The 14,994-nt window shown below is 34.0% G+C and overlaps 1 protein-coding gene across 7 annotated transcripts in view; it reads left to right on the top strand.

Moving 5' to 3' along the window:
• The window catches only part of VPS13B (vacuolar protein sorting 13 homolog B), an 822,593-nt gene that overhangs the window by 465,474 nt on the left and 342,125 nt on the right, over positions 1–14,994 (top strand). For 6 of the 7 annotated variants that reach the window (XM_086696045.1, XM_086696043.1, XM_086696044.1 and 3 more), the window contains 4 exons: positions 5,669–5,840; positions 6,343–6,457; positions 9,310–9,451; positions 12,538–12,946. In XM_086696045.1, coding sequence (XP_086552171.1) covers positions 5,669–5,840; positions 6,343–6,457; positions 9,310–9,451; positions 12,538–12,946 — 838 coding nt within the window. Of the gene's footprint in view, positions 1–5,668; positions 5,841–6,342; positions 6,458–8,685; positions 8,753–9,309; positions 9,452–12,537; positions 12,947–14,994 lie in introns of all 7 variants that reach the window. The other variant, XM_025922669.2, reaches the window with a different exon arrangement.

Below are 14,994 nucleotides of genomic sequence, written 5' to 3'. Positions count from 1 at the left end.
TTCTTGAATATGTGGATGTTAAATGATTTGGGAATATCAACTCATATGACTGAAATAAATCTGATTTATTATACTCTACAGCATGTATATATTAAGTCCCTGCAAATATATTATGATGTGAATTCATAAAACTATATGAGTTTATTTTTTAAAAAGTTTTGGTCTTTTGTTTTAAACATAATTATTTTATATTTTTTATCAGATTTGTCCAGATTTTTTGAGAGTCTAATCCTGTTGTTAACTCTTGCACTTAGTAGATTGCTTCCTTATGTGTTATGTAACCTTATATTAAGAGTTTTTCATTAGCCTATGAGACTTTTACATAGTGGTTGAGGCCCTATTCCCACAGAGGTTTTGTGTGTTTATATCTTTGATGGACTACAGGGGTTGTTTCTAGCCTGAAACCCCTTTACTTTTAATTTCATATCTAGAAGTTTTTTGAAAACATTTGGCAGTATAAAATCAAGCCCTCAAACCTATATATACCTCAGAATTGTGTTTAAAAGTCTCTAGGATACCTTGTCTATCTATGCTAAGATACATAAGTCTTTCCTTTCTGGGGTTTATTCTGTTGTGTTTTCACATTTGTTTAATTGGATACTTAATATTCATCTTTAAAAAATTAAACATTTAAAACAGAGTCTTTTTATCCTAAGAGGAATTTATAATATGGCATGGATATGTGCATACACATAATATGTAGGTGGACTGCAAAATTTAGCTCATAATGGATTCTGCTTCCTAGAGACAATTCTGTACCACATAGAAGGAGGAGCAAAACTTTTGTTGTATAAGAAAAAATATAAAATGCTGAGTGTATGTGAGAATACTGATTTACAACTCAACCAAAAGTAAAAATTAACAGATTAACCTCTAATGTTGTAAGTTTTGCTTCATGGCAAAATTTGACTTCCATTCTTATCCTTCATTGATTCAGTGATTAAAATTGCTTCTAGTTTAAAAAATATGTGTTGTGTGTGTGTGTGTGTGTGTTTAACATCCATCACCATACATAGTTACAAGTTATTTTTTCTTGTGATGAGAACATTTAAAACCTACTCTCTTACCAACTTTCAAACACACAATACAGCATTATTACCTATATAGTCATCATGCTGTGCATTACATCCCCAGGACTTACTTATTTTATACCTAGAAGTTTTTGTCTTTTAACCCTGGGCACCTATTTTGACCCATATTCACTTTAAATTTAACTGAAAATAAGTGCATTATAAATAATTACTGGAGATTGAGGGATGAACCACCTCATGCCAGATTTTTTAAGTTTTTATTTAAATTCCAGTTAGTTACCATACAGTGTAATATTAGTTTCAGGTGTACAATGTAGTGATTCAACACTTCGATACAACACCCAGTGCTCATCACAGCAAGTTCACTCCTAGTCCCCTTCACCTATTTCACCCATCCTCCCACCCACCTTCCCTCTGGTAACCATCAGTTTGTTCTCTATAGGTAAGAGTCTGTTTCTTGGTTTGCCTTTCTATTTTCCCCCCTTTGTTTGATTTGTTTCCTCACTTCCACATATGAGTGAAATCAAATGGTATTTGTCTTTCTCTGACTGACTTTACTTAGTATTATACTGTCTAGTTCCATCCATGTTGTTGCAAATGGCGAAATTTAATTCTTTTTATGGCTGAGTAATTTTCCATTTTGTGTGTGTATACACATATACATATATATGTATAATATATACACACCACATCTTTTTATCTATTCATCTACCAATGGACACTTGGGCTCTTTCCATATCTTGGCAATTGTAGATCATGCTGCCATAAACATCAGTGTGCATGTATCCCTTTGAATTAGCATTTTTGTATCCTTTGGGTAAATAGTAGTTACCCAATTGCTGGATCATAGGGTTGTTCTATTTTCAACCTTTTGAGGAACCTCCATACTGTTTTCCAGAATGGCTGCACCAGTTTGCATTTCCACCCACAGTGCAAAAGGGTTCCCCTTTCTCCATATTCTTGCCAACACACCTGTTGTTTCTTGTGTTGTTGATTTCAGCAATTCTGACAGTTTTGAGGTGATATCTCCTTATAGTTTTGATTTGTGTTTCTCTGATGATGAGTGATGTTGAGCTTTCTTTTCATGTGTCTGTTAGCCATCTGGATGTCTTCTTTGTAAAATGTCTATTCATGTTGTCTTCTGCCCATTTTGTAATTGGATTATTCATTTTTTTTGGTGTTTTTTATAAGTTCTTCATATACTTTGGATATGAACCCTTTATCAGATATGTCATTTGCAAATATCTTGTCCCATTCTATAAGTTGCCTTTTAGTTTTGTTGATTGTTTCCTTTGCTCTACAGAAGCTTTTTATTTTGATCAAGTCCCAATAGTTTATTTTTGGTTGTTTCCCTTGCCTCAGGGGACATATCTAAGAAGGAGTTGCTATGAGGTCACTTTATATTTGTTGTGCTTATTTATATTGATTATGTATCTAGGGAATGCTTTGAAATCACAGTTTTGAATTTTTCATTTCTAATTAATATTTGCATTCAAAGAAGTTCATAAATTTTTAAAAATTGCTACTGTATAAAGTACTGTTTTTCTCATTTGCATCAAATACATTCATTATTTTGACTATGAAGAGTTCACTACAGATGTATCTGGTTTTAAAGAGTACACTCTTAATTATTTGTATTAAGTAGGAGTATTTGTTTATATGATCCTTGGGTGATTTATACTTTATGAGTAATTTTTTTAATGTTGACATGTTGGTAGGAAGTGCCATACTTTTCAGTGAATATAGCTCTAGCTTCCTGAATATCAATCTGGATGGTGGTAGAAGGGGAAATAGGCGTAAGAGGCGTAAGTATGAAGCTTAAAAACAGTTCATCATTTTCCCCACCCTTGCATTGAAATAGCGAGAGCAAAGGTAGTGGAAACCACAGCAGGCCACTTGTCACTGTTGACTTAAGTACAAACCGTGGTGGAAGTGTTTAGCCCTTTGGGAAGTTTTTTGATTGAACAAGAATGCTGGAGTTATTTTGATAAGGGAGTGGAGCAGTGTGGCCAAAACTATGATCATCCCTGAGCTCTAAAGCAGGCCAAGGATGAAGGGCTGCAGTGTTTGCTCTTCCAGATGAACAAAGATAAATTCAGCTAGGAAAATAAACTCAGTCTTTTGGTCAATTTGCAACAGAATGGTGAAAGAATTGAACTGTGTATTTTAGAACTTGGCATAAAGAGGTGTGGGAAAATAGTTCAGCATCTTCAATTCTGGCTCTATTTTTGCTATAGATTTGGAAATGGAACAGAAAATTAATGTACAAACATATTTAACAATACCACACCAAATGTTGTAAATCCAAAATGAAAACTGAAACTGCATGAGGAGGGAGAGCAACTTTTTCAGAAGTGCTTAGTTATTAAATTTGAAGCCACCATGTTCTTAGCATTCCTACTGAATATACCTAACAATATTTAAAAATCTAGGTCTCATTGATTTGAGGTGCTGCTTTCTCCACAGTTTCCATTTTTGGGAGTATGATGTTCTTCTAACTGTTGAAGGAAAATTTAATTTATGAATGCTTCTGCTATAAGAATTTACCCATAAAGAAAGGCGTGTTGACTATATTATATTATCTTTTATTGAATTTGACTTTGTAAAATGCATCCTTTTCTGGGATTAGTTTGTGCTTTTCATTAGACATTGTGTTACTTTAGACAGCAACCAAAACCCTGAATTTTTGTATCGCTTCTCAAATTGTAAGAATTTCAGCTGTAGCAGAATTAGGACTACTTATTTTGGAGAAGCATTTATATGAAAACATCACGAACAGGAAGTTGTTTGCCTTGTTTGGTGTAAATGTAACAAGGAATGGCTTCACTATCTTCAGATTTAAGTCTATAATTTTCTGTCACAGTAAATCACAGGACACTATTGCTTTGCTGTGTTTGGTGTCTAAGTATTCCAGCAATAAGTACTTGTCTGTTCTTTTGTGAAAATCTTCCCCATTAAGTCTCCTTTGGGGTGTTCAAGGAAATTAAATTTTCTTCTGATTGAAAGAGATTGTAAAACTTATCATGAGGTCAAGGTAAAAACTTCATGTAGGCGCTGAATATACCGGAGTAGAATACATGTCTGTGCTAATGAGAGCAGAAATTTTTGGATTTACATAAGGTTTTACTCATCGTCCCTGTTGTTAGCTGTCAGACTAATGGCTTGACTAAGAGATGAGTGGCTTCTGTCCTGAGAAACTATCCATAGAAAGCAATATACTGACCATGTTGTGTTGTCTTCTATTAAATTTTAAGGGATGTTTTGTTCTGGCTGTTGACTACTGGTCATGACTCCTTGGCATAGGAGGTGAAAATTTTGTTTGAGACATTCAAAGCAACAAAGAACTATTAGAAGTTGAGGATATATGGCAAAGGAAAAGGTGCTAAAGTTAGATGACAAAATGAGAAAGGCAAGAAAGTATAGATAGAATACCAAATTTTGTAAGACTGTGAGCATACAATTTGTAAGTAGTTGTTCCATTTGTTGGCGATAATTATACCTACTAATTATGAGTTGTTTATTATATGTAATCACTTTATGTTCGTGTTCTTTTTTCTTCTTAACAACAATTCTAAAAGATAAATATCAAAATAACCATTTTGCAGAGGAGGAAACAAACATGAATAGGGTCTGAAGAAGTCCTTAACCTAGTGTATCATGCTGCTTTACCAGACTATGTTTAAGGACATATAACTAAAGTTTAAAAATATATACACGTCTTTTAAATAAGCATACTATAGTGTATTTGATCAATTCTCAGAGAATGGGTTTGGGCTCCTGAGTATTTTTGACAGTTTTAAATGGACTGCAAAGGTGGGATTTTAAGAGCCCAAATACTTGGTAGCTAATCCTTAAAATAACACAATACGTGAGAGTGATCACTATCCCTGACACCATCTCTTCCTGTCTTGAGGCTGAAGTTATCCAACTCCAAACCAGGATTTATAATTTTCTCCAGACCATGTAACAGCTGCTGAAAACATTTAACGAAAACAAGGACTACCAAACAAACCTTTTACAGAAAGTTTGTTAGTTCCAAATGTGGGAACTTACATATTCGTAATTCATTATGTATTTGTTGAATTAAATAAGCTCATGGTCTTTACCTTGAGCTGTTTAGCCATATAAGTCATTGTAAAAATCTGTTGTCAGGGTGCCTAGCTGGCTGGCTGGCTCAGTTGGTAGAACATGCTACTCTTAATCTTGGGGTTGTGCGTTTGAGCCCCATGTTGAGTGTGGAAATTACTTCAAAAAATTAAAAAAGAACTATTATCAAATCCAACTTTTTAATGTCTTCTTATAATATGTGAGACATAATAAATGTTCTATTTCTTACTCCATGCTTATTATGGTAATCACTTTGCTATGGATATTGCAGATTCATACATAAGTGCTGTATAGCAGGGGTAGACAAACTGTATAAATGGCTAGATAGTAAATATTTTAGGTTTTGTGGCCCATAGTATCTCTATAGGAACTACTTAACTGCTAAAAAGTAGCCATAGGCAATAGGTAAATGAATGAATATGGCCATAATCTGGTAAAACTTTATTTCCAGAAGTTGAGCCTTCCAAATTTATTTTATCATTTTTTATAGTTATTTTTCTTTGTTACACACTTGTTTTTTCTGATTCCAGGGAGATTCTGTACAAGCAGGTGATGACTCACCATTTTCAGATTCTGTTACCTTGGAACAAACTACAAGTAACATTGGTGGATCCAGTGGCCGTGTTAGTCTGTGGATGCAGTGGGTGCTCCCCAAAATTACTATAAAGCTCTTTGCTCCAGATCCTGAAAATAAAGGCACAGGTACAGGGTTACTTTTCTTCTCTGCTAAAAAGGTAAAATATTAAACACTATTTTTCAAAGAAATAGTAGAACCTAGTTTTATTTATCACTGTCATTTAAAGTAAACAAACACCATTAGGTCTAATTTAGTTGCTTTCTATTAGCAATACCTAAATTTTGTCTTTTTATATTAAAATTCATTCCAAAAGCCATGAAGTAATTTTTTCATTGGTTTCATTGATGTGTTAGATCATTTTCACTAAAAGTATGCAAAGATTGTTAGATACAGTACCTCAAGCATCAGTGGATTTCTTCTGTCTTGAAATAGGTGCTTTATCTTAATCGTGAGGCCTATATTGATGTTACTTTTCCTTATTATTGTAGAATCCTGTATGGTTAATGAACAGAAAGTCTCATTTCCTCTCTAGGAGTTAAGGATGTATATATGAACATTAAGTGTAAAACACAAGGTTTTAATATTGATTGTGAGGCCAATGCTGATTATGTTTGCTTCTTATTGCAGAGCTTTGTATGGTCAGTGAACTAGAAGATCTCAGTGCTTCCATAGATGTTCAGGATGTATATACCAAAGTGAAATGTAAAATAGAAAGTTTCAATATTGATCACTATAGAAGCAGGTAAATAATAATAAATATGGGAAAAGCTATGCTTTCTTTGAACACAGTCTTATATAAGAATTTTTATATTTTAATTTTGTTATTTTTTGAAGTGCTGTACTTATTCCCAAAGAGAGTTCTTAACAGATAAATTGATTAATTTTACTTGGTATTCATTCATATATGGAATATAACAAAGTTTTGTTTCATGCGATGGCAAATCTATTCATAAATACCCATATTGCCATATTAAATGAAATGAGCTGCTTTTACTACCAGTTTGATAGTCTGTTTGATAGAAAATAACAAACTCAAACAGTTTGTTATTTTGTATATTTGCAAAGATACTGGAGACATAGTGGATGGTTTTGTTTTTGCTGTATACTTGCTGTCCACTCTCCATATGAGTTAAATCACAGATTAAAATGGAACGACATCTCGTGGCCCTTTGTGCTTTGGAGACTTTTCTTAATCTCTCATTTGACTAATATACATGTGGTAGATATTCCTAGAACCAGATTTTTCTTGCCCTAATAACTTTCTATCAAAAGTATTATTGTGGGCCAATATAATTTATTTATAATAAATAATAGTAAAAAAATAAAGTTTTAAACAACTGTATTTTGGGTTTTTTTTTTTTAATTTTTTTTTCAACATTTATTTATTTTTGGGACAGAGAGAGACAGAGCATGAACGGGGGAGGGGCATAGAGAGAGGGAGACACAGAATCGGAAACAGGCTCCAGGCTCTGAGCCATCAGCCCAGAGCCTGACGTGGGGCTCGAACTCACGGACCGCGAGATTGTGACCTGGCTGAAGTCGGACGCTCAACCGACTGCGCCACCCAGGCGCCCCTATTTTGGGTTTTTTTTAATGTTTATTTATTGTTGAGAGAAAAAGAGACAGAGTGTGAGTGGTGGAGGGGCAGAAAGAGAGAGGGAGGCACAGAATCTGAAGCAGGCTGCAGGCTCTGAGCTGTCAGCACAGAGCGCCACACGGGGCTTGAACTCGTGAATCCCGAGATCATGACCTGAGCTGAAGTTGGATGCTTAACCGACTGCAACACCCAGGCGCCCCCAAAAAGTAAAGTTTTACATATCCTCACAAAGATACATAGCAATGTTGTCATTAATTTTTCCCAAATACAAAATAACTAGCACTTTTTGGAGTTTTTGGGGTTTTTTTTTTGCTATTCTGGAATACTATTCTGGAATTTGTATTTGTTAATTGAATTATAATAAAACACATTTTTTAAAATTATTTTTTAAACAGCATGATATTTTTAGTTTCATATTAATTTAGTATAGAAACAGCCTTAAAGTCTGTTTTTTGGATTCATAATTTTCATTCAGCAGTTATTTATTGAGTGCCTGCAGAAGCACATCTGTTTCTGTACTTTTACTGGTGCATCATATACCCTAAAAACAGAATCTTTTTTCTTTAACAGGTTTCTAATTCTACATTAAAAACATTTGAATTTTTATTACTTATCATATTGCGTGTCACACATATCCTATTGCTTATGTCAATGACTATCAAATCTATCTAGCCAAAAAATTGTGTCATAATTATGAAGTTCAAAATATTTTGCTGGGTATATATTAAAACCTGTTGTAATAGTAGAATGTTATGAAGCATATATTTTCTTTTATACTAACCATGAATCATTAATTGATCTTTGATAATGTAATGTTTAGCTCTTTAGATCCTCCTGAATAGTATATCTCTATATGATAGATATAGATACATGTGATACATGATTATTTCAAGTGATACACGCTTATTATGTTATAGCTGTAATAATTTTCTGATGATGTGAACATTATAATCTATGTTCTAGATCATCAATGACTTTACTGTTAAATTATGTAAGTTTTAAATATTTACCCATTGATTTATTCAAAATATTTGTTGTGTATTATGTGCACTATGCTAAGCACTGAGGATGTAGTATTGTAAGAAAAATAAACATAAATCATGCTGTTAGGGGCCTTGTGGTCTCAGAGATAAGGTAGAAATAAATAACCAATCAATAAGTATACAGTTTTACCAGTAAGACAAATGCTTCTATTATGCAAAACTACCCAGGGTGTGGTGCTAAAATAAATTGTTCTTGATTGCATTGTCAGTTCCACGTTTCAGTTCAGTGTAGTGTTGTTTACATGGTAACTATTTGAAATAGTTATATATGCTCAGTTTTTAACTCAGAAAAATTGAAAAGAACAGATAAGGTGAACTTATGTTTTCCAGGCCAGGGGAAGGTTGGCAGTCAGGACATTTTGAAGGAGTATTTCTACAGTGCAAAGAAAAACCTGTGGTGAGACTCATTTAGTAATTACGATTTTTTGAAAATATATTATAAACTGTTTATCTTTGTTCATTCATGCAATAGGACTAATGGTTGCAAGAATTAGAGCTCAGATAAATTCTTTTTGACCTATTCTTCCAAAATTACATTACAAAATAAAACTACTCCTTTAAATGCTTGTGTTTTGTAACCATTTTCCTATTATAGCTATTAAGTAAATTTTTCAAAAAGCAAAGGTAGGATTGCTTTTATTAAAATGTTTTATCATTAATGTACTATTATGTTGATGTTTTAGAAGTTTTTCCTATTCATAAGTGAGTTCATGTTGGATTGTCCTTTATCATAAACTAATAGTAGTAATTTGACACTAAAACCGATTATTTTTCATTTACTTCCATTAACAATGCTTTTGCAGAAGATGGTCCAGACAGAGGCCATTCCTAGCAGGGGCTCAAACCTGAGCCCATGCAAACTTGAGCAAAATTAAAACTATCCAGATTTTTTTGCTTATGGCTTTTATTGCTTTTTGTCTTTTCACCTTCTTTGCTCCTGTCCATCACCTCAAGCCTTGGGGAAGAGTGTTGGTCTTTGGGGCAATGTGGAGGTGTCTTCCTTTCCTGTACTGACAAGCTGAACAGACGCACCTTGTTGGTTCGACCCATCAGCAAGCAGGACCCTTTCAGTAATTGCTCTGGCTTCTTTCCTTCTGTAAGAAATCATTTTAAAATTATGCTACAGAACTCCCACTAACAGGAATCCAGAGAAGGAATTGAACTATCCATAGAGTCAACTCTTGATTTTTATCTTCCTCTGTGTCATCCACTTTGTAAATGAACTCTACTTTACTTTTAACTCATAGACTGATTTTCTAGTATCATCTAATTTGTTTCTGAGTTACTTGCATATACTCTTTTTCACTCTGGTTTTGTGACTACAAACTAACTTTACCATCAGCATAAGAAAATAGAAGTGTAGGACATTAAGTGTAATTTTTTTAAAATTGTGCATGTATTGAATAATCAAGAGTTGACCAGACTGCTTTGTCTTTTCTTTTATGGCTTTTACTTAGATTGCTTTTTTCCCCTTTCTATTATGCCATTTCCTTCTCACAACTAATCCACATTACCGTATTTGGTGATCTTGAATCTGGACAGGGCTATATGCCTGTCATTGCTGGATATAGGATGAACACTAGACTGTCCACCAGTGGCTTTTAGAAGTTTAGAACCTTATTCTTTTCTAAGTGGTACAATATATCTGGATATGTCATTAAGCTAATTATTTTAAACGCCATTCTTAAAGTCAATACAAATGCATATAATTTAAAAATATTAAGAACAGATTACCACAATGATAATAGCAATTCTCTTAAGAATTTTTTAAATCATTGCAAACATTAGATGTTTTCTTAGCATGTGTGAACTATTTCCCCTTTTTTGTAGCTCAAAAGGAATTTAAGCCTAGATCTTTAAAAAGGTGATAAAATTAGTCAAATATTTTAAACAGTTGTTTAATATTGTATTTGAATAACAAATGCTAGTTTCTAATTGGATTCTGATATTTTTTCCGGAATTTTAGTCTGGAAAAAACATCTCTACATGTGGCTTTTATATCAGTGGAAATTCTGTTCAGTTTTATTTTTATTTGAATGGTATTTGTGTCTCTGAGAAACATTCTTAATTTTTTTACATACTTAATAATTTTAATGTATATTCATGAAAAAACCCAAACTTATTAATCCCCTTTAAAATTTTTCTGCATTTTTATAATAATTCTTTAATTATCAGTGTTTTCTAACTTTTCGTTTTAAAGAGTGTAAGATGCTGATTATTACCATATGAAAAGTAATATTTACATTATCTCACTCCAGCTAGTATTCACTTGTTTTTTCATTTTGTTCCTTGTACATTAAGGGAGTTGAGGATGCAACAGTTCAACAAACAAACTTTCTCTCATGGGGAGTTTACATTCAAGAGTACCTACGTTCAATATGTTTAAAATATATTTTCCAAATCAAAACATTCCTACACTGAAAAACCTTTTATACTATTTCCAGTATTCAAGCATAGCCATTAAGGAGGATTTGAGTTAGGTTATTTAGATTAGTGGTTGATTGTAGCCCTGCCCCCCAAGTCCAGTTTAAACATCTAAATACAGACAGTGTTGTTGCTGTTGGGCTATATCACAGCCATCGTTCTCCATCCGGTGTTTCCTGTTACCTAGCAAGATGGACGTAAGACTGGTAGCACGTTTTCTTGCTTTACTGTATTTCCTTTTGCGTGTAGAAAGCAAAAGGAAAGGGAAATCAGAGAGGCAGCTAGAAAGTTGGGAACAGTAAAAACAAAACAAAAAAACACCTCTGAAGGCAGCAGGGCAGTTAACATGAAAAATGATTATTTTGCACATCCATTTAATGCCTACTTCCCAGGGTATTTTTAATGGTCAGAAAATTAGGTTAAAAAAGAACATAGACAAAGATAACTTTTACCTCACCTTTGTTCATTGTAAAGTCCAGATTAAAAACAAAATTAACAGTGGCAGCTGAAATGCCTACTATTTTCCCCTTGCTGTGTCACTAGGTGATAGGTAGCAATGTGAGAGGAAGAAAATGGAAGCAAAAGAGCTTCACTAGTTCTGGGATAACATAGGCCCGGGCACTTTGCTGCTTTGCCACTCTCACTTTTTTCCTGTTTGTTGTTCTTTCTCAGTGCACTTCCTCTCTCGACATCACGCATTGGACTGTAATAACCTAAAAACTTTATCAGGCCCTGGGAAGAGAGGTTGGAAATGTGTATAACACCTTAACTTTAACTTTATGTTGAGTGATGTGTAAAATAGGATTTTATGTACATTAATTGGTTCAGGAAAACTTTAAGAGCTGTCCTTTAATGTTGAGAAATAGAAAGTATGCATTTTATTTCACTCTTCAAAGTATGCTGTTTTACTACAATTTGTTTATAGTGTGTAATTTGAATATAATTGGACATGTTTTGTCAGCAGTATTGATGACATAATGATATAATTTTTACTGTCAGTCAAATGTCGTATGTGTATTTAAGTAGCATTAAACTCAAGGAATAGGAGTTTGAATTGTGAGAGAGTGGATAGTTAGGTTTTGTAAACAGAATGATAGCCACTGAAAATAAGCAAGTTCTAAAAACAGATGTTTTATTTTTGTGTTATGTTACTATCTCCAATAAACATGCATTAAATGATTGGTTTAGTTATCAAAGCATGGTATCAATGAAGCTCTTTTTATGGGCTTAGTCTTCATATACTTTAGCCAAATTATTAAAAGAAAAACTCTGTTCTCATAAATGTTAATTAAGTCGAGGGAAGTCAATCATCTTTTCTATTCAGATTGTTTGTTGATTACAAATGGAAGTACATTACATGGTTATTTCAGTTTCATCTGTATAAACAACGTCTCTGTGATCCATATTGGTACTTTTAATGAAAAATTATCAAGAATGAAAAGATAAAATCCAGAGATGTCTTGTTGCAAATTCTGAATATCACAGAGAATGTAGAAATCATAGACACAGATATAACAAAGTTTAATTGCCTCTCTCAAGATCTAGAACTAGAACTCAGGATTTCTAATTTTCAGTTCAGCATTCCAAGTCTTAGATGGTTTTTCCCCATGTGTGGAATTGATCAGTAATGTGCTCATCAGAGGGTGTAGACATAGTAAAAGATTATAATATCAACTGAGATTATTTTCTGCTTTCACATAGTTTTTTTTTTCTTTTTTGTAATGAAGTTTGTATTGTGATTTCCTCTTTCTGGAACAGACAACAGCAAAACTCCTAGATGGCTCTCATCAGCAGCATGGATTTCTCTCTTTGACATACACAAAAGCTGTAACAAAAAATGTCCGCCACAAGTTAATATCAAGAAATGAGCGAAGAAGTTTTCATAAGTTATCTGAAGGTTTAACGGATGGTTCCCCTCATTTTCTTCATGAAATTCTTCTTTCAGCACAAGCTTTTGACATTGTCCTTTGCTTTCCTTTGCTTAATGCCATTGCAAGTATATTTCAAGCAAAATTACCAAGGACCCAAAAAGAGAAAAGAAAATCTCCTGGTCAGCCCATGAGGAGCCATACATTGACTTCACGCAGCTTACCTTTGATTTATATCAACACAAGCATAATCAGAATTTTTGTTCCAAAAACAGAAGAAATGCAGCCACGTATTGAAGGTATGGCCTTCAGAGGTTTTTGTGGTCTGATTTTACATAACTTCCATTTAGGGAGTTTAGTTTTTTCTATTCTTTTTTAATATGGCTGGTGGTTGTAGTTTGTACTCTGGTGTGTTTTAGAAAGAGTAACTATGTTACAGTCATTCTACAACTAAACCTTTAGGAGATATGTCAGGATACTGGGTTTGTTTCTGACTCAATTACTAGAGTAAAAAGTAGATTTTTTTTTCATCAGGACTTTTGCTAGTGAAGCTTATCTTACTGTCATTTGTTTTATTAAACTCAAATGTTAGATTCTATATACCTAAGGTAAGTAGAAATTATTTAAAAAAAATAGCCAACACCCAAGGTTCCTGTGGCTTCTTCCAGGCTTCTCAGTGCAAATTAACTTAGGTTTTAAAATGAAATGAATTTGGGGCACCTGGCTGGCTCAGTTGGTAGAGCATCTGACTCTTGATCTCAGGGTTGTAAGTTCAAACCCATGTTGGGCATGGAGCCTACTAAAAAAATAAATAAATAAAATGTAATGAAATGAATTTAGAATCCCACTGCCTCCAACCGTGAGAGTAACTTTTAAATTTTTGCTTCCCCATGCTAGAAAACAATGAAGAACTTTAAGGATATTGAGTGAAGTTCTAGTATAGTGGTTCACATAGTATGAACTTGGAAGTTACAGAGACCTGAGTTCAAATCCCAGATTTACTAGTTAAGAACTGTGAAATTTAAAGCAAGTTAAGTCTAAGTTCCCACGTATAAATGGTAATAGTAGTGCTTGACTTGATGGTAGACCTTACTGACAGCTTACTTTTCAATGATGACTATGTGGCGACTACATGAATAGTGCTAGCTGCATAGTTAGCTTTCAGTAAATGGCAACTGAATCAGCAGATGTGCCCATTCTTTTAAAGTAGAATATCTGGAAGTCCCCCATTTCACTACTGCTTATATACCTCTTTGGCCAAAACATAGTCATATGGCTACACCCCACTGTGAGAGAGGCTGCGAAACAGTATTTCCCTAGGTGGTAGGGTGCCCAGCTCATAAATTAAGGCCATGTGAATTAGAAAAAGAGAGAATGGTAGTTGAGGGATAAGTACTAGCCTCTGCCACATGAAAACAGTAAAGCTTTTTTTTTCCCTTTTAGTTATTATGTGGAGGAGGAAGAGCTTGAATGGTCAGTGATAGCAAATAAAAAAAAAAGAAAAGCATCTAGTTCATTCTGTTTCTTCTTGGAGCCTAGTCTGTCTCCCAAAGGCAAATCTTAATTGGGGAAAGTTATTCTGCCTAACATTATAAATAAAGTTTTATTCAAGGTAATGGTCCTTTTTAAAAAAGTTCCCTAAGTAAAAAATAAATTTGTAGAGCTTTATAGTTCTTAATTACCAACATGTATAGAGATAAATTCAGTGTATTATACTTAGTGGATATTTTTAAATGTTTATTTGTTTATTTTTTTTTAAATTTTTTTTTTTTCAACGTTTATTTATTTTTGGGACAGAGAGAGACAGAGCATGAACGGGGGAGGGGCAGAGAGAGAGGGAGACACAGAATCGGAAACAGGCCCCAGGCTCTGAGCCATCAGCCCAGAGCCCGACGCGGGGCTCGAACTCACGGACCGCGAGATCGTGACCTGGCTGAAGTCGGACGCTTAACCGACTGCGCCACCCAGGCGCCCCTATTTGTTTATTTTTAAGAGAGAGGGAGAGCAGGGAAGGGAAAGAGAGAGAGGGAGAGAGAGAGAATCCCAAGCAGGCTCTGCACTGTCATCACAGAGCCCGACGTGGGGCTCGAACCCACAAACTGTGAGATCATGACCTGAACCAAAATGAACTGACTGAGCCACCGAGTTGCCCCTGTACTTCATGGATTTTTAGTATTAACCAGTTCCTATTTTCTTTCTGATTTTTAGTAGAACTGTCATAAAATTGATTATTTTGAGATAAAAAAATTAGTATTGGCTGTATATGCTGTATTCTGACAGTATTATACAAGTTGTTTTCATCTGTTCAGAGACTTTGTAGAAACACATGAATGGTAAAGAATAAAGT

The sequence above is a fragment of the Puma concolor genome, chromosome F2, assembly GCF_028749965.1.
Source record: "Puma concolor isolate L17-30 chromosome F2, mPumCon1.1.hap2, whole genome shotgun sequence".
Lineage (NCBI taxonomy): Eukaryota > Metazoa > Chordata > Mammalia > Carnivora > Felidae > Puma > Puma concolor.
The sequence above is the reverse complement of the archived record's forward strand: the minus strand, read 5'-3'. Positions and strand labels throughout refer to the sequence as shown.